At 49.8% G+C, this 18725-nt stretch overlaps 2 protein-coding genes across 2 annotated transcripts in view; both read left to right on the top strand.

Moving 5' to 3' along the window:
- Positions 1-3452: 3452 nt before the first annotated feature.
- SPMAP2 (sperm microtubule associated protein 2) lies at positions 3453-16048 on the top strand. Its single transcript, XM_016214841.2, is given in 9 exon segments — positions 3453-3760; positions 4902-5018; positions 5262-5333; positions 5721-5782; positions 6714-6783; positions 11129-11246; positions 12127-12286; positions 15788-15934; positions 15969-16048. Coding segments are annotated over 9 exon segments (1134 nt in total).
- A 1605-nt stretch (positions 16049-17653) lies between these two features.
- The window catches only part of MIER2 (MIER family member 2), a 28074-nt gene continuing 27002 nt past the window's right edge, over positions 17654-18725 (top strand). The window contains exon 1 of the mRNA XM_087816573.1: positions 17654-17671. Within this exon, the coding sequence (XP_087672699.1) occupies positions 17663-17671 (9 nt within the window). The 5' untranslated portion in view covers positions 17654-17662. The remainder of the gene's footprint in view (positions 17672-18725) is intronic.

The following is an 18725-nucleotide window of genomic DNA, read 5'->3' as shown; positions in this document are numbered from 1 at the left end:
GCAAGACTGGCTATGCCTTCCAAAGTAAGGAGCTCACAAGACCTGGAAACAATCCAAGTTCCTATGAACAGTGGGATGGACAAAAAAGTCGTGGTGTATCCACTCAGCATAGTGGAATGCTCCCTAGCAGTGACAATGAACATGGATGAATCTCATAGACATAGTTTTGAGCTTAAGAAGCCAGACAGAACAGAACATAAATAGCAAAAAGAATTTATTTATATAAAGTCAAAATCAGCCAAAATTAATCAATGCTATGAGAAGTCAGGACAGTGGTTATCCTTGTGGGGAGCGGGAGGGAAACAGAGGAATCTGAGGGCTCTGGGGCTCTTACATGGCTGTTGTGGAAAGTCCTACACTTAGGATACATGATATTTGACACCAAAAAGGAAAAAGGTTCCCAGGGGACAGGGCCCAACCTCTTCTCCCTTTCTGTTTCAAGCTGGGCAGGCATGGACTTTAGGTACCCAGACGTTTGTGAGGAAGAAATTCTTCTGGGTCTTTGCTGCAACCATGAAACCACCTGCCTCTGTGGGAGAAAAATAGACTCTCCTCATCAGGGTCCGAATAATCGAACTGAGTGTAGTGCCCTTTTTAGAGTCGAAGTTTCTTAAATATGGATGGGAGATGTTTTGCTATTTTAGACAAGAGCAGATGGTGTGCATTTCATACCACTGTTACTAATTGGACATACCACACCAGGCCTTAACCTTTGTGAGTTGTTCTCACTCAGGGACACTGGGTGATGTCGGGGACATCTGTGGTTGTCATGCCTGGGGGTGCTCTTGGCATCTGATGGGCGGGGCCAGGGGTGCTGCTGGACCCTCCATAGTGCCCAAGATGGCTCCCCACAGAGAACCACCCAACCATCCACAGTACCTATATGGAGAAACCCTGCTATATACACTAAAGAAAATGTAGCAGATGGAAAGGCCCCACTCCGCCTCCAGGGCTCTTCTGAGAAGCAAGGCACCACCCACCCCCCTCTCAGACCCCACAGGCCTTGCTGGGCCCTTCTGTGTCTTCACCATCTGAGTGGGGGTAGGTGATGGTCCTCTGGCCCCTTTCCCAGGACCCCCATGTGGACTCACTTCTAACTCACTTCTTGCGTTTTGGGAGAACGAATTTAGCCTCAGGCTGAGAGTGGGGCAGGGAAGCTTTACACCATGGTTTTCACTCCTTGCATCTCCATAGGAACTGGACAGTGCTTGAAATTCAGCAGTGGAGGGTTTGGTACTGAGTCCTTATTTCTGCCTCCACTGGAATATCCCTTCCCCAGAAGCAGAAAGGGCACTGGATCCCTCAGCTTTTGCCACTAAAAAAACGCCCTTTGGTTAAGGGCCTTTCCCATCATTGCTGAATTTTGCAAATATTGAAATTCACAAATGCTGGGGGCCCCAGAGGAAGCCTAATGTTCCATGCTGTGCATTCTTGGGCAATGACTTGGCTTCTCTGGATGACGTGGGAACAACGGTCCTGAAATCCATCTCGGAGGACAGTCAGTGGGGAAGCTTGAAGGAAATAAAGCACCGGCAGAGGGGCCCACATGCCCTTGAGAGGGGCGACCTCTTTTGGCAGCTCTGTGGTACTGCTGCTCCTCTCTGGTGCCAATGGAAGATAAAATCATTCAAGGCGGTTATTGAAACTCTGCAGGGGGCGGTCCTGTTCTGGGTGTGGGGAGTCCAGGCAGGGGAAAGACAGGCACGGTTCCGCCCAACTGAAGCCCACATACTCTAATGGGGTAAAAAGACAGTTACAAATGTAAGATCGAGTAAGATCATGATAAATGCTGTGAAACACCACCAAAAAGTCCCCATAGATTTAGGTAGGAAAACAACATACTTTAGGGAAGGCTTTTGGAGGAGGTGATATTTAAGATGAATCTTGGAGGACTCAACCACATGAAAATCAAGGGACGGGCTCACTGCAAGGTGATGAGAGATGAGACTGGTGAGGATGTGGGGTTTGAACAGGCCAACAGGAGAGGGGGCCAGTGTAGCAGATGGCAGGTGGTCTCTCTCCAGAGGCAGGAACCTGTCAGAGACCCTGCAGGGCTACCAGGCTGCTTTGACAAACTCACTCACGACAGGGTTGCTGCATATCAGACAGTCCCAAATTAGTGGCTTAAAAATCATGAAGATGCTCTCCTTCCCACGATCCTGAATCCTGGGCTGGGCTCAGCAGGCCAGCTCTAGTTCCATGTAGTGTCTGTTGAGGCTGGGACACTGAAAGTGGCCTCTTTTCTCACTGTCTCAGAAGCCCTTCCACACAGAAGTCTCCAGGGTTGCCAAGTTCATAGACTCAGTAACACCACCAAAGACCTATCCTCAGCTCGCGATCCTCAGATTAGCAGGTCTCATGGTCACAAGAGAGCTGCCTGAGCTCTAGACATCATAGGCAGTCTCAAAAATACCCGAGAAAAAGAGACAGGTTTCTTCCTTGTGTTTCCTTTCACGTGAGATGAAGTCATCTCTAGAAGCCCCTTGCAGGTTCCCCTCAGGTTTCATTCCTAAGTCAATCCTGGGAAGGGGACAGAACCCCTGGTGAGCTATGACCACCAGCGCTGCCTTCTTCATCTGAGTGCAAATGGGATCTCTTACTAAAAAGAAATGTAGGCCCTGGCCAGTGTGGCTCAGTTGGCTGAGCGTCATCCCATGCACCAAAGGATTGATTCGATTCCCTGTCAGGGCGCATTCCCCGGGGGGTTATGGGCCCCCTAGTAGGGGGCTTGCAGGAGGTAGCCGATTAATGTTTCTCCCTCTCTCCTTTCCTCTTTCTTCCTCTCTCTCTTTCATCAATAAAACCATATTTTAAAAAAAAGAAAAAGAAATGTAGGATGGAGTCGGGTCTGCTCTAGCACAGAGCCATGCTCCCAATCTAACCATTCATTCAACAGCTCTTCCTGAGAGCCATCTGTGGGCAGTGCCATTCTAGGTGCCAGGATGTGCAGAATGGGACACTCTCAAGACCTGGTCTGGAGAGGTGACTTCTACAAAGCAGAGTAGAAAACAAATAAGTCAACAATGTCATTTTAGGTGATACCAAATACTGCAGAGAAATCAAACAAAATGTTAGGATGCAGAGAGACCCAGGATTGGGGCTGCCTTTCTGGGTAAGAGCTGACCTGGGACATGTGTGGCAGAGGATTGCAGGCAGAGAGACCAGCAAGTGCAAAGGCCCTGAGGAGGGGTACACACCTGGCATGCATGTTCATGGAGCAGGAAGGCAGAGTGACAGGAGAGGAAAAATGAGGGGCTGAGGTTGGAGGGAGTGAGTGGGCCCCACACAGGAGGGGCCGCGGGAGGAGCTTCAGCAGTACTCAGTGATGAGCACCTGTAGAGTGGAATGTGGATGCCGAGAATGTGGGCAGGCCATTCTCCTGTCGCCTGGTGACCACAGACACATTGGGTGCGTTGGGAGCAAGGTTGAAGGGCTGGGGGAGGGCCCTGTTCATGGGGGACCATCGGCATAGTTTGCTCAGCAACCACCAAACCTCGGAGGCTGAGGACAGGTCAGAAAAGGGGCACTACAATGACGCTCCGGGCCCTCAGAGTACTGTGTATGAGAGCCTGGGCTCCAAGGACCTCAAATACCAAGAGCTAGATGATGGGAAACTGGGCTTCGAAGACCAAGAAGAAGAAATTCCCCCTGAGGAGGTGGCCGAGGAAGAATTTCTGGATGCTCAGGACCCAGGAGAAGCCCTCCAAGAGCTGGAGAGGGCTCTGGAGAAAGATGACGAGGAGGGCGTGCCTGAGATGAGGTGGGCATGGTGGAGGGGCCTGCACTGGCTGGGGGGTCTCAGGCCCAGGAGAGAGAGCAGTATCCCCATGTCCACCCTGTGCTCCTGTGGCCTCTGTGTCATTGCTGCCAGTGTGGGTCGCCCTGGGGTCCATGCAGTCATCCTAGGGTGAGGGTATCAGACAGGGTGGACAGTACCCTAAATGGCCTCTGAGGCGAAGTGGGCAAACACAACCTCTGTCCAGGTAGCAGGTGGGATATAGTGGAAAACCCTACAAAAGTGCCAATTTTGGAGTCAGAGTTTAGATGCCAGAGCTGAGAGGTGAAGAGAGGTGGCCCTCACTTAGAGAAAAAAAAGAAATGGGGAAAATCTCCCAGCTCAGAAGCTGCAACCATTCCAACCACTACAAATTGCCAGAAATGTTGAAGATGGCTGGGAGCACATGTTCTGGTTGGACTGAGAATTAGTGAATGAAGCATTTATGGGACTGATTTTTGGCAATTGGTGGTATCCTGCAATGAGCCAGGTGCCCTCTCACCTGTGGATTTAGTGTGTGCATCCCTCCCTCCTCCTACTGGGCCACGTTCTTGGCTCTTCTGGACTGTGGTTGTCTAGGCAGGAAGGAGCCCAGTGGGTGAGCAGGAGCTGGCCCGTGCCCTCCCCGTCGGCTACCCTCTTCGTGGGCTATATCTCTCACACCGCAGATGGATGTTTGCTGACACAACCTGTGATATGTTGGGTGGTGCTGTGGAGAAAGTGGTGCAGGGCAGTGACAGGGGCCCAGGGAGGACATTTGAGCCTACGGCCGCAGGAATTGAGGAGAAGGCCCTGTTCCTCCCATAGTTGTGAGGGCTGCCTGGGGCCTCTCTGTAGTTCAGTCTCCCTCAGGAGCCTGGATACACATGAGATAAGAGAACGTCTCATGTAATAACTGCGACCATCTGTGAAATAGAGATGGGGGCAGGTCCCTATTTCATTTCACAGAGGAGGGAACGGGGCCACCTGGCCAGGGTCACACATCTGGCTGCTGGTGGAATGATGATTGCAGACCAGGTCTTTTGGTGCCAGATTCCCACCAGAGAGAGGCCCCTTCAAGGCGCAAGGAGACTCAGGGTGGCTGGAAAACTAGCAACTCGAGCCTCACCATCCACATCTCCCAAAGCCGGCTGTCCATCACCCAGAGGTTCCCCAGCACCTCGGTGGTAAAAGGGAAGAAGAAGAGGAGGAGACTTTTTGAGCTGGCGAAACCCAAGACCAACTGGCAAGTCTTGAAAGACAAGTGAGCAGCTTGGGAGGTCTTGCTGGAGGCAGGGCTGGGGGTCTTCAAGAAGAACAGCCCCTGGGGTCCCATCTGTCACCCACAAAGTAAACTTGGGGTGAAAAGTCAGGGTGCCAACAATGGGGGCTTGGGGAGCGGGGTGCTGTGGCCGGCTATGGCCTCTGGGTGCTGGCCCAGGACAGTGAGGCATTTGAGCAAGTGGGAGCTGCAGAGCAAGGCAGGGGCTGGGCTGTCTCATCGCAGGATGGGGTGCTGCTGTAAGGGCTATGCCTGGATCTCCCCATGCATGAGGAACTTGAAGTTCTGTGTCTACTGGTAAGTCCCAGGGTGTTTCCTCTCTCCATCTCCTGCCCATGTTGGGGGGAACAGCCAGGCCCCAGGGCCCTTTCCTTAGATATACCTTTTTTCCCCCAGCTCCCCACTTTTCTGAACATCAGGCTTGCTCAAAATAATCTAAATAATCTACATTTCCCCATGACTTTAAGATTTTTCTCCCCGTGTCCCTCTTGTGCCTCCACATTCTCTCCTTCCTTCCCCCTGGTCACCCCGTCTTCCTCCAGCCACCCTGCCTCTGCCTCATTGTCATCCTGTCTGCATGTGTGTCTGTGTTTATGGGGTGCCCTGAGTTTTGTTTCAGAGCAGGGCTTAGGAAGCCTCTGCCCCGGCTTCCCTCACCCTGAGCCACGACTGGGTGCATTCCAGGCCATCCGTTTACTGGACAGAGAGGTTTCTGGAAGACACCACCCTCACTGTCACGATGCCTGGTAGGTTGAAACCACCCACTGCCTCTACTTCTCCATTAGTGGCCAAATGGCTCAGGGGTTGGCCAGAATTGGCCCTTGTCCCACCCATGCTCTTGGCCACTCTGTCTGACATGCTAGTCCTGGCTTCCTGGGCCTGGGTCGCCCATCCCACCCCAACCTGTGCCCTGCTCAGACTGGGGAGAACTTGGAGACTACCCTAGCCCTAACCCCCCTAGGAGTCCCTTTGTCTCTTCCTCTCTTCTCCATCTCCCAGAAGTATCTGTCCCCAACAGTGTTCCTGGGGCTCATCTCTGGACTCTATACCCCAAGGAGCCAGACCTATATAGAAGCTGGCCCTGGGGATGAGGGGTGTGGGGCAAATCCTCCAGGGGAAATCCCAGTTTGCACCACAGCCAAAATGGGGGTTAGTATTAACTTCACAAAAAGGCTTTTTTCTTCCCTCTCACAATGGTTTCTGCGTTTATTGAAAGCAATGGATCCCTTCAAATAAGGCATTTCAAGGAAGATCATTATTATAGAGAAGTAAAGGGCAGGTTCTCTCTTGGAGTTTAGAATCTCCCCCATAGTGAACAGTAAGCCCCTGGAAATCCTAGGCCTGTACAAACTTCAGACCAAAGTCCACTTTCCCAAACAGGGGGGTTGTTGGAGCCACATGAGCCCTGTTGAGGAACTGATGGGCCTGAGCTCCTGTTCCAGCCCTGCTACTCCCATCCTCTGTGCTCGAGTAAGGGACTTCAGGCCTCTAAGCCTGTTGTCTCCAGAATGGGGACAGCAAAAGTAACCCCTCTGTAAGGTGTCTAGTGCTGAGCTGTGGGGGCCCATAGTTCCTTACACCATGTCTCTTGCTGTAGCCATAGAAAGCTGACTTCAGTAGAAGAAAACCCTAGGGGATGGGCAGGTTTCAAGTTGGGGCTGTTTCCCATTTGTATAGCAGTGTCCCGCCGAGTGGAGGAACTGGCTCGACCTAAAAAGTTCTACTCGGAGTATTACAACAGCAATAGGTAAGGGTTGGGCAGGCACTCTAAGGGCAGAGTTTGGCAGAAAACCTTTCTGTGCCCTCAATGGGATACAGCATGGGGAGGATTCAGGTCCTGGGACTAGATAACCCAAGTCCTAACTGGATGCCTGCATGCAGGCCCATGACCCTTGGGACCTCAGTTCTCCACCTGCAGAGCCGGTGGTAGTGGAGGTCACACACAAAAGGTACTTAGCACAGTGCCTGCCACAGTAAGTGCTCAGTAATGTTACTTATCACCATGATGGATTTTGTTGGCTCTGAGAAGCTAGTAATTGTAAGACATTATTATTTTATGTACAACTAATGACACAATTCTTTATTATCACTTAGAACTTTCATGCTTGTCAAAAGTGATCTTTAGAATTATTTAGACAAATTGTAATTACGTATTAATAAAAAGGAACATACAGTGGAACTAAATTAGCTGAGGTGTGTTAGAATGTTTTAACCATTTTTTTAAAAATAATTTTTTATTTTTCAACTACACTTGACACACATTATTATATTAGTTTCAGGTGAACACCCCAGTGACTGGACATTACATAACTAGGTGATCACCCCAATAAATCTTGCATCCACCTGACACCATACATAGTTATTAGAATATTATTGAGTATATTCCCTATACTGTACTTTACAGCCCCATGACTGTTTTGTAACAAACAATTTGTACTTCTTAATCCCTTCACTTTTTTCACCTATCCCTCTAACCCCCTCCCATCTGGCAACAATCAAAATGTTCTCTGATTCTATGAGTCTGTTTCTGTTCTGCTTGTTGGTTTATTTTGTTTTTTAGATTCAACTGTTGATGGATATGTATTTATTGCTATTCTTTATTCATGTTTTTTATCTTTTCTTTTCTTCTTCTTAAAGAAGACCCTTTAACATTTCATATAATACTGGTTTGGTGGTGATGAACTCCTTTAATTTTTTTCTTGTCTGGGAAGCTCTTTACCTGTCCTTCAGTTCTAAATAATAGCTTTGCTAGGTAGAGTAGTCTTGGTTGTAGTAATTCTTGCTTTTCATCACTTTGAGTATTTCTCTCCAATCCCTTCTGGCCTGGAAAGTTTCAGTTGAGAAATCAGTTGACAGTCTTATGGGAGCTCCCTTGTAGGTAACTAATTGCTCTTCTCTTGCTGCTTTTAAGATTCTCTCTTTGTTTCCAACCTTTTGCATTTTAATTACAATGTGTCTTGGTGTGGGCCTCTTTGGGCTCATCTTGTTTGGAGTCTCTGCACCTCCTGGACTTGTATGTCTATTTTCTTCACCAGGTTAGGGAAGTTTTCTGTCATTATTTTTTCAAATAGGTTTTCAATTTCTTGTCCTCTCTCTTCCCCTTCCAGCACCCCAATGATGCAAATGTTGGTATGCTTGAAATTGTCCCAGAGGTTCCTTGCACTCTCCTCATTTTTAAAATTATTATTATTATTTTTTGCTGTTCTGATTGGGTGTTTTTGCTTCCTTATGTTCCAAATTGTTGATTTCATTCTTGGCTTCTTCTAATCTACTGTTGATTCCTTGTAAATTATTGTTCCTTTCAGTTAGTCTATACTTCATTTCTGACTGGTCCTTTTGATGCTGTTGAAGCTCTCACTGAGTTCACTGAGCATCCTTATAACCAGTGTTTTGAGCCCTTCAACTAGTAGTTTGTTTGTTTCCATTTTGTTTAGTTCTTTTACTGGAGTTTTATTCTGTTTTTTCATTTGGGACATTTTCTTTGTCTCCTCATTTTGGCAACCTTCATGTGTTTCTTTCTCTGTATTAGGCAAAGCTACTATGTCTCCTGGGCTTGGTAGAGTGGCCTAATGTAGCAAGTGTAACTATAGGATCCAATAGCACAGCCCCCCATGATCCTCCAAGCTGGGCACTTGAGGTGTGCCCCCTTGTGTGGGCTGTGTGCACCCTCCCATTGTAGTTGAGGCTTGATTGCTGTTGGCACATCAATGGGAAGGATTTACTCCCAGGCTGATCAGCTTCAAGGACTGGCTGTGACCATGGACCTTTGACCACCATGGAGGATCAACTATGCAGGGGTCTACACCACAGGGCAGGACTTAATTCGGCAGGGCTATGATGCCCGCTGAGTCTGCTCTTTGAGTGTGTCACTTGTGGAGGTGGTTGGGTGGTGATGCTTTGATGTGGTCGGAAGCTACACACTTAATATGTTGGCTCTGGGGCCTCCTGGAAAGTGTAGGCCAAGGTCAGACACCACCCATGTTCTGCCTGGGGCCACCCAGCATGAACTACAAAGTAATCTGAAGATGGCTGCTACTTGTGCTGGGCTTGGAGGTGTTCAGGCGAGGCCAAGCTATGAATCAAGCCTGGCTGCTGCTAGTGCCAGGCCCTGGGGCAACTTAGCAAAAGTGGGCTTGCTGAGGCCAAATGCTGCTTGTTTGAGAGATTTTAGGAAAATGTGAAATATGAGCCAAAACAGGCCATATTGTGAAAAAGCCACTGGAACAGCTTAGGTGGGTCTGATAGTTGGGTGGGGCAGAGTCTCAGGGAATCACCAGAGCAGGGCAACACAGTGTGAGCCAGGTTGATGGAGTCTCAGGTATGGTACCCGTCTGCAGGCTCTGTTGGGAGAGAGCTCATCAAAGGAACAATGGCCTCTGCCAGCACTTCTGTCTGGGGCAAAGCAGCCTTCGCAGTTCTCGCACTGATGCTGGACAATTCAGGTCCTTCCTTTATGTCTCTGGTGCCTTTCAAGCTGCTGCCCTAGTGCTGGAGCTCAGAGTGAGTAAGCCCAAGTAAGTCTGTGTGTGAGCCTTTATTGATTTCAGAGAGAGGAAGGGAGAGGGAGAGAGAGAGATAGAAACATCAATGATGAGAGAGTCACTGATCGGCTGCCTCCTGCATACCTCCTACTGGGGATTGAGACTGCAACTCAGGCATGTGTCCTGACCGGGAATCGAACCACAATCTCCTGGACCATAAGTCGATGCTCAACTGCTGAGCAACGGGCAGCCTCTCTTTTTAAATCCTCACTTGAGGATATGTTTCCACTGATTTTAGAGAGAGAAGAAGGGAGATGGAGAGAGAGAGAAACATCGATGTGAGAAAAACATTGACTGGTTGCCTTCTTTATGCACCCTGACCAGGATTGGACCTGCATCCTTGGTATGCACCCTGACTGGGAATTGAACCCGTAACCTTTCCATGTAAGGGACGGCCATCCAAGCAACTGAGCCATACTGGTCAGGGCCATGTGCAGGCCCTTTAAGAGGAACTGACTGTGACTCCAGCAGCCCTCTGTCTCCCTCACCCTCAATCCCTGCTGGTTTTTATAGCCAGAAGTTATGGAGACTTCTCTTTTTGGCATTGGAACCCTGGGCTGAGGGGCCTAGTGTGGAGTTGGGACCCCTTGCTCCTCAGGGAGGACTTCTGCAACCAAGATATCCCTCCTAATTTGTATCTGCCCCATTTGGGTGTGTGATCAGCCTGTTCTGTGTCTCTACCCCTTCTACCAGTCTCTTTGTGGCTCCTTTTTAAATCACCTAGTTATAGGACTTCCAGGTTTAGGTGGTTCTGTATGATGGTTGTTCTGTAGTTTAGCTGTAATTTTGATGTGACTGTGGGAGGAGGCAAGTACCACATTTACCTAGCTGCCATTTTGATGGGAGGTCTGAATTTATTTTTTGATTCAGAGATGTTGACATGTCCCACACACTGTTTTTAAGCCTGTTTTTGTGAAAATAACTTTTCATTTTAATCCTGAATCATAGTTCAATCTGAAGATAATTTAAATTGCAATCAGATTTAACATCTGTAGAAACAAGAATGCACATAGCTTGACTTAGGTTATTTCAGTGAGAACAGCTATATCCACACACCAGCGAGGATAACTGTGGAGTTCCTGACGTCTGGCTGGCAGCATTTATAAGCTTCATCCCGACCTCAGAGATGTGAAAATATAAAAAGTCTGTCTTAGATCAATGAAACATGGCTTTATTTCTGGAGCAGAGGCATAGTTGAGACCTGATTTTAGGAGGCGTGGGCTCAGCAAACCCAGTGGACACTTTCCCAGCTTTGTGTGATAACTGCTGGACACACACTATTAACTCTCAGGTTCAAATCTGGCCCCTGGCTCTGATGATGTGGGTGTGGGTAGAAGGCCTTTGGGTAGGGGGGATGATCCCAGGACAGCGTAGCTCCAGCCTTGAGAACACATAGGGGCTCCTGTTAGAGATTCTTTTATGAATCCCTTTTCCTTCCTTATCCTAAGAAACAGAGAGGAGCTGAGAAAGAGATCACACACACATACACACAAACTCACAGATATGTTCCCCTTTGGTTGAGCTAGTGTCTCAAATGTGGATGTCCCCTAGGGTTACTCCCATCCTGCCCATTCCTCGGTCTACCTTGGACCACCAAGCATCTAGTCGCCTGAGGGAACTGGCAACCCCGAGGGTCAGAAATAACATTTGGAGCATGAACATGTCTGAGGTAGGTGACTCGCTCTCCTGAGACCCCCCCCCCCAGTGGTAGAGGCACTGCCTCCCCTCAGTGGGCTGGGATCAGGGGCCTAGACAGACAAGTGGAAACAGACTCGAGAGCAATAGATGCATGACTTTGACCAGCTGTCTTATTTTCATCATTCTATACTTTATTACATACACAGACCCATAAACCAGGCCCAATATACATATATGCTTTTCCCCTCAGTATTTTTTTCTAGAGCTTGTCATGCTGATTTATATAGAAGCAACATTTTAACTGCTGGGTCACATCCTATCCTACGAATATACCATAGTTAGTTTTTCCAGTCCCCTATTGATGGACAACTAGGTTGCTTCCATCTGCAGTGAATACCACTGTGCTCAAGTCCTTGTGCCTTCTAGACATTTCTCTACATGGCAGTCATCAAGTGGGCACCTGCTCAGTTTCATCTGAGATGGACAAACTGTTCTCCAAAGTGCTTGCACTAATTTACTCTCCCACCAGCAATGCATGAGGATGTCTCTCCTCCCACATTCTTACCAGGGCTTGACAATGTCAGACTTTTTCATTTTTGCCACATTTGTTTGCATGCAGTGATATTTTGTTGTTTTAATTTAATTTCCTTGGTCAACAGAGAGGATTATTGACCACGTAGCTTTACTGTCCTGTATGAATAGCCTAGTCCCTTATGGATTTTTTTTTGGTTATTGATTTAGAGGAGCTCTTTACCTATGATAGCTACTAAGCCTTTTGCTGAGCACATTGCAAACTAATTTCTTTCCAGTTAGTCATCTGTCTCTTGGTGTTGCTTATGGGTTTTTTTGAGCCGGGGGCCTCAGAGGAATGATGGACTGTTTCACTCTTTCCCTTCTCATTCTGCTTCCAGGTGTCCAAGGTGTCCAGGGCAGCCCAGAAGGCCATCCCTAGTTCAAGGATCCTCCAGCTGGCAAAGCCCAGGACTCCAGCCACCCTGTTGGAAGAATGGGACCCTGTGCCAAAACCCAAGCCACACATATCAGACTATAACCGGCTCCTTCACTTGGCCAGTAAGTAGGTCCTTGTGTCCATCCCCACTGGACATAGGCCTGCTTCTGCCAGATTTGTGCTTCCCTCTTCCTTTGTCTCCTCCCTTAGCTGCAGACCAGTTGTCAGATTCCTGTGGACAAGTCATACTGTGCAGGCTCTCCGGGGGAAGAGAGGCAGAAGTTAGAGGGGGCCATGGTCCTGAAGCTGAGTGCTGAGTGGGTCTGCTAGCAGGACAAATGGGTGCAGAAGAGAAAGTTGGGGGGACAGGGCCAAGATGAGGGAGCCAAGCTGAGGCGAAGGGCAGCTTTTTAAAAAATTCTCACCCAAGGACATGCTTAGAGAGAGTGGGAGGGAGGGAGGGAGGAAGAGAAACATCGATTGGTTCCTTCCAGGACACGCCCTAACTGGGGATTGAACCTGCAACCTAGGTGTGCGCCCGGACTAGGAATCAAACCCGCAAGCATTCAGTGTGTGGGACAATGCTCAACCGACGCAGGGCAGCTCTGAAGTGGTGTTGGCCTGATTCCCTTCTGTCCTTTAAAACAAATGAAATAACCGGTCTTTCCATGACAACAGTAATGTGTACTAGCGGTAGAGAATTGGGAAAATGCAGGAGAGCCTAAAGAAGAAAGGAATCCCACACAAAGATAATGCAGTTTGGTGTGTTTCCTTCTGGGTATAGCATGGGTTACACGCAGAGACTCAAATGCATGTAGTCGCGGGTGTGTGCCTGTGAGTGTGCATGCTAAAAGTGCTCTCCCTGCCAGGCCCCTCCTGTCACACTCCACATCCAGTGCACTGAGGGTTCCTGTGGTCTTGGCCTTCTGAGCACATCAGGAACCTGCCCACAGCTCCCCTGCCCTCCTCATGGCCCCTTCATTCGTCCCTGGACCAAAGCAGTCGCCTCCACCCTTATCCCCGGTGCCACCCTTGCCCATTTCCTATGTGGCAGCCACAGAGGTCTTGCTGAATTTAAGTTGGATTCCACCCTTCCCTGCTCATGACCCTCTCAGGGCTCCTGTCTCACCCTGTGTGGCCCACAGGCCCTTGTGATCTGTTCCCTGCCCCCCTCCCACGCCTGGGTCCTCTCCTGCTGCCTGGAACACTGACCACAGACACCTGCATGGCTCACTTCTCTGCCTCCCATGGGGCGGAGCTCCAATCTGTCCTCTCAGTGAGGCCCCTCTGAGCACCCTGCTTAACCCATCAGCTGTGTCCACCTCTGGACACCTGTGTGCACCTTGGCTGCTCTCTATGCTCTTTTTCTGTAGCACTTGTCACGTTCTAACATATATCTTTACAATATATTTATGTGCCTGTTTATCCTTTGTGGCCGTTATATGCCAGGACTGCAATGTGAGAGGCTTTGGAGATCCTGTGCGTCCCCTGCTCTGGGCACTTTATCACCAGAGAGCACGAGTGGCCATTTTGGTTTACTCTGCTCTATCATTTCCCCAGTTTTCTATTTTCTGTGTTTTTGGTTCTTGATTTGGAGCAACTTTTCATATAAGATGCTCACTAATACTTTGTTGAGCACTTTGCAAAATAACTTCTCCCCAGTCCATCTCTTTCCTTTAACTTTGCTTACAGGAGCTTTTGTTTGTTTAATTCGTTCATTTATCCATTCCCTTAATGACTGGTGAAATGAATGAAAACATATGACTACATATGCACTGCTTCATAAGACCATTCTGTTTCTCTCTCTCTCACATATACTTGGAATATAAATATATGCACATTTGTGCATACACACTTGTCTATATATTGATCCATGTTTCAGATATACCTGTAAATACACATCCAAGTGTGTGTGCATAAGAACGTCAGGTTGTGCTTTTCAAACATTGAACTTCCACCCACTAATGGGTGTGACCAGCATTTAAAAAAGTGAAATGATGACAAATGAAGAGCATGAACTATGTGGGTGGGTGTGAGTCCATGTTTCTTTGTGTGTTCACATGTGTGCTGTGTGGTAGTAGACTCAGTCAACGGAGTTTAAAAGCCCAGATATTACCACGGTGGAAATGCTCCAGAATTCTCACAGAGGAGTTCAGAGAAGTCTGGTTCTGGGCATGGTCTTCCCAGACCCCTAAGGGGCCACTGAGGCCCAACTGCTTGGCCCCCTTCCCTTTGGAAGGAATAGTCATCTGCCCTGAAAAGTTCTGGTACAGCCTCGATGGCCTTGCCCAGCAGCGGGCCTGTGTGGGCTTATGTCTGCTTGGTGGAAGGAGCCCCATTCTCTTTCATCAAGGGCCCCTCCACCAAGCTAGGGCCTGTCTTCTAAGAATGGGGTGGGGGATGGCCTTTTCCATTTGCACAGAGGCTCTAAACAAAGGGGTTTAGAAAGGAGGCTATAGCACTCCTCAGAGCCAAGGATCCTGAAGCTCCCAGACACTGAAGGCTAATCCAGTGACCAGTGGTGCTCACCTCCCTTCTAGTCTCTAAGCAGGCTATACGTGCACTGCGGCTCACTATAAAGGAGGGGGTGGCAGAGGGGTGGTGAGGAGGGAGCCTGGCTGAGCCACTGCTCTCTGCTCCTGAGAGCTATCTGTCCATGACAGCAGCCCCTGGTCACGTGTGGATACTTCAATGAAAATCAATCAATCAATCAATCAGTTGATCTAAATAATTTAATTAATTTCATTAAAATTAAATAGAAGAAAACTCCAGCCCATATCAGGCACTGCTACATGTGGCTGGTCGGAGCCATATTGCCAGCACTCCTGAGAGGGCCTGGCTGAAACTGTAGTTGTGTTGGGCAGCGAGGGCAGGAGTCCAGAATGAGGTGGGAGGCTAAATCCTAAAAGGTCCTGTGCACCCAGGAGCTGCCCCTGGGTCCACGCAACAGGCCTGCAGGACCAGCCAACGGGAGATGCCTCCCATAGCCATCGCTTGCAGATTCTCCCCACAGTGACATCAGAGGAGGGAGGAGAGCCCACAGGACACCATTAGCTAGCCCCCCTGAGTCCCCCTGTCCAGGCTGTGGCCATTTGAAATATTTTTTTCTTTACAATTCATCCTTTTCAAGTGTAAAATTCATTATACATCCATAAAAAATAAAGTGTACAATTCAATGCTTTTTTAGTACACTCACAGAGTTGTGTACCCATCATGACAATAAATTTTAGAATATTTTCATCACCCCAAAGAGAAACCCCCTGACTATCAGCAGTCACTCTCCATACCGTCCCCAGCCCCTGGCCAACCCACTAACCTACTTCCTATCTTTATGGATTTGCCTGTTTTGGAGATTTCACATAAATGGAATCACACACGGTATGACCTTTAGTGTCTGGCTTCTCTCACTGAGCATCATGTGTTCAAGGTTCATCCACATTGTAGCTTATGTCAGTGCTTCACTCCTTCTCATGGCTGAGTAATATTCCACCGTGTGGATGGGACGTTGTGTTTTTCCATTCCTTCATCACTGGAGAGGCCTTTGAACTTGGGAATTTTGACCCTGCAGGTTGATTTCTGTAGGGCGAGTGCCTGATGCTGTCACTCTCTCCTGCCCCCTCTAGTGCCCAAGGCCCAGTCAGAGAAGTGTGTTCCTGACCGAGATCCTCGCTGGGAGGTGCTGGAAGTCACCAAGAAGGCAGTGGCCAGTCCCCGGATCATCTCCCTGGCCAAGCCCAAAGTACGAAAGGACCTTAACGAGGGCTATGACCCTTACTATATTTCCCGGGCTTCCCTGGCGGCTCGGGCATCCCCTCGCCTGTATGAGCTTGCCACCCCCAAAAGCATCACTAAAAAAGTGTGAGTGACCCAGGCCGGGCCTCTGAAGCCTCATTCCCAGTAAACACCCAAGTGCATCCTAATTATATGTGTGTGGCTGGCTCTGAGAATTTTGGCCTTGAGGAAGGAGAGGGCAAGCTAGAAGGCCAGAAGGATGATAGGAGGAAAATAATAATATTTATGTTCATATCCACCTGTGATTTGTACAGTCCTTTATTTCCAAAATCACTTTTCCCTGATGTCTTGAGTTACACATCAGCGTCCCACAACTTCACAATTTCCCCCCTCGATCTATGTCCAGAATTGCTTATCCAACTATGTCCTGGGGTGTCCACAAGCACCTCAGACTCAGAGTGACCTCCATAATAAAACCAGCCCCCACTGTGACCTCTTCTCCCTCTGCTTGTCTAAGAGGAGCACCTTGTCACTATGACCCCAGCAGTATTCTGCTGGCTAACAGCTGGGAAAGGAATGGGGCTCTTGAGTCCCCCATCTGCCCAATTCCACTCTTTCTGTCCTCAGTAGGAACTACCATCCACTCATTTGTGCAAGTCAGAAATCTGGGAGCCAACCTTCATACCCTTTTCACCTTCACTTCAGGGATTTTGTACCTTCCCAGCTCTCTCCACTTCTCTATTCCCGGCCATCACTTGAGTCCTGCTGGACATCTCTGCCTGCCCACTGCCTCCGTCCTCCCAGCTTCCTCTCCTGCTCTCTATAAACCTTATCTCTGATGCTCACAACACTTACAAGTCCAAAATTTAAAATGTAGCACTAGGCCAACATGGCTCAGTGGTTGAGTGTCGACTCATGAACCAGGAGATCAAGGTTCAATTCTGGTCAAGGCACATGCCTGGTTGCCAGCCAATCAACGACTCTCTCTCATCATTGATGTTTTTCTCTTTCCCTTTCCCTTCCTCTCTCTGAAATCAATAAAACATTAAAAAAAAATATCGAACCCAGGACTGTCCTGTTCAAACTCTCCCCCAGCACCTACCACAGGTTCAGAAGTGCAAGTGGTCCATAGATATTTAGTGAATTCAAAGTCAAAGGGCCGTGTGCTTCAATCTACCTCTCCAGCCTCCCAGTCAGCACTCCAGCTCTGGCTCCAGGAGATAGCCTTGCAGTATCCAGCAAAGCTCGTCCTAAGGCATCTTGTAAGCTCCCCAATCGGTTCTTTGGCACACTTGGATGGATTATCACTGGTGAAAAACTGAAGAAAGTTCTAGAACCACGCTGCCGACTTCAGTTCTGGCTCTACCACTTACGCATTGGGTGGCCCATCACGCTAGGCCTCACCTCAGTTTCCTCACCTGTAACACCAGGGTATTAATAGTATTTAGTGAAGCTATTGGAAAGAAAAAATAGGGCCAAAGCGCCCACACAGGTGTGGCTATCAAGAATCAATATTTTTATTAATAGCATTCCCCTAGGTCCTAGGCCAAAGCAAAGACCCCTAGACCTGTGCTTACCCAGCCCGCCCCGCCCCCGCCCTCACACCGCGCATCCCGGTCCGCGCACCTACTACGCCCCACCCGCGCCCCGCCCTCCAAGGCCCCGCCCCCATCAGGCCCCGCCTTCCAAGGCTCCGCAGCCAATGAGTCCGCGGCTCCGTATCCGGGGATCCCGGTGCGGCCACCGCCTCCCGCGCACATACGGCCATGGCGGAGGTGAGTGAGCGGGCTGGGGGAGCCGGCCCCCCCACCCCCGCACCCCCCACCTCCCCGCCGCCGGGCCTCGGCCACGTCGGGTCCCGGGCACGGAGAGCCCCCCCTTACCCCGGCTCCGAGGATGCGAGGCCTCACCCGGGGCGCCACGTCCGTTGGGACCCGAGGGGCGCGGGGCTCCTTCGGCAGCCGCCCCCGGCCCTGGCCCCCCCTTCCCCGGCTGCCACATCGCGGGCTGCAGTGCGCATGTGCGGGGGCAGTGGCGCCGGTGGGGGCCGCGGAGTGGGGGGGGTCGGGGGGAGCGCTGGGGTTTCCCCGCCCGCCTCTGGCCGGGCGTTGCGCGTGCTGCCCCTCCCCAGCCTTGACCAACTTTGCAGAGCGCTCTCTGGTCGAGCGGTCGCGGCGCCGCGCTCACCCCGCCCAGACCCTGCCTGGGACCCAGCGCAGCATCCCGCTCTCGAGCCCTCAGGTGCGGGGCACCGTGGATTCTTCCTCCCGCCACATGCCGGGCTGGATTAGAACTCCGCACGGGGGGTGGGGTGCGTTGTGGGTTCCTCAGGGCAGGCAGAGACAGACCAGACGTTACCGGGGACTCGAAGTTACTTCTAGGAGTCTGTCCTCCCTGTGCGTAAAGCAGGCCCAAGACCCCGTACCCCAAATCCTTGAGGCCTGATATATTTTGGAATTTAGAGTTTTTCTGATTTGAGGATCTATCTGTGGTGTTTGGAACGGTGGTGCCTGAGCAAACTCACCTAGGACCGTCTGGGATAAAGAAAGACACCTAATAACTTTTCGTCATGTCAAACCAGGGACAAAAAAACTTTCACTTTTGGGGTTCTTGACTGAAATATGGGTAAGACAGTGCAGACCTGCGCGCACCTTCTAGGGCTCTAGTGAGGATGAAATGAGGTAATGCCCCTGCTAGGGGCTCAGTAAATGTGATTCTTAGTGCATGATGATTCATTCTGGGGACGCAGAAGTTAAGGCTGCTGCCGAACAGGTCCAAAGAGTCTGCAAGTAGTCCTCATCAAATGGATAAGTGGTGCCACTGAGGCCA

The sequence above is a fragment of the Miniopterus natalensis genome, chromosome 4 (genome assembly GCF_054644295.1).
Source record: "Miniopterus natalensis isolate mMinNat1 chromosome 4, mMinNat1.hap1, whole genome shotgun sequence".
Taxonomy (NCBI): domain Eukaryota; kingdom Metazoa; phylum Chordata; class Mammalia; order Chiroptera; family Miniopteridae; genus Miniopterus; species Miniopterus natalensis.
Note: the sequence above shows the minus strand (reverse complement) of the source record. Positions and strands in the feature narration are given on the sequence as shown.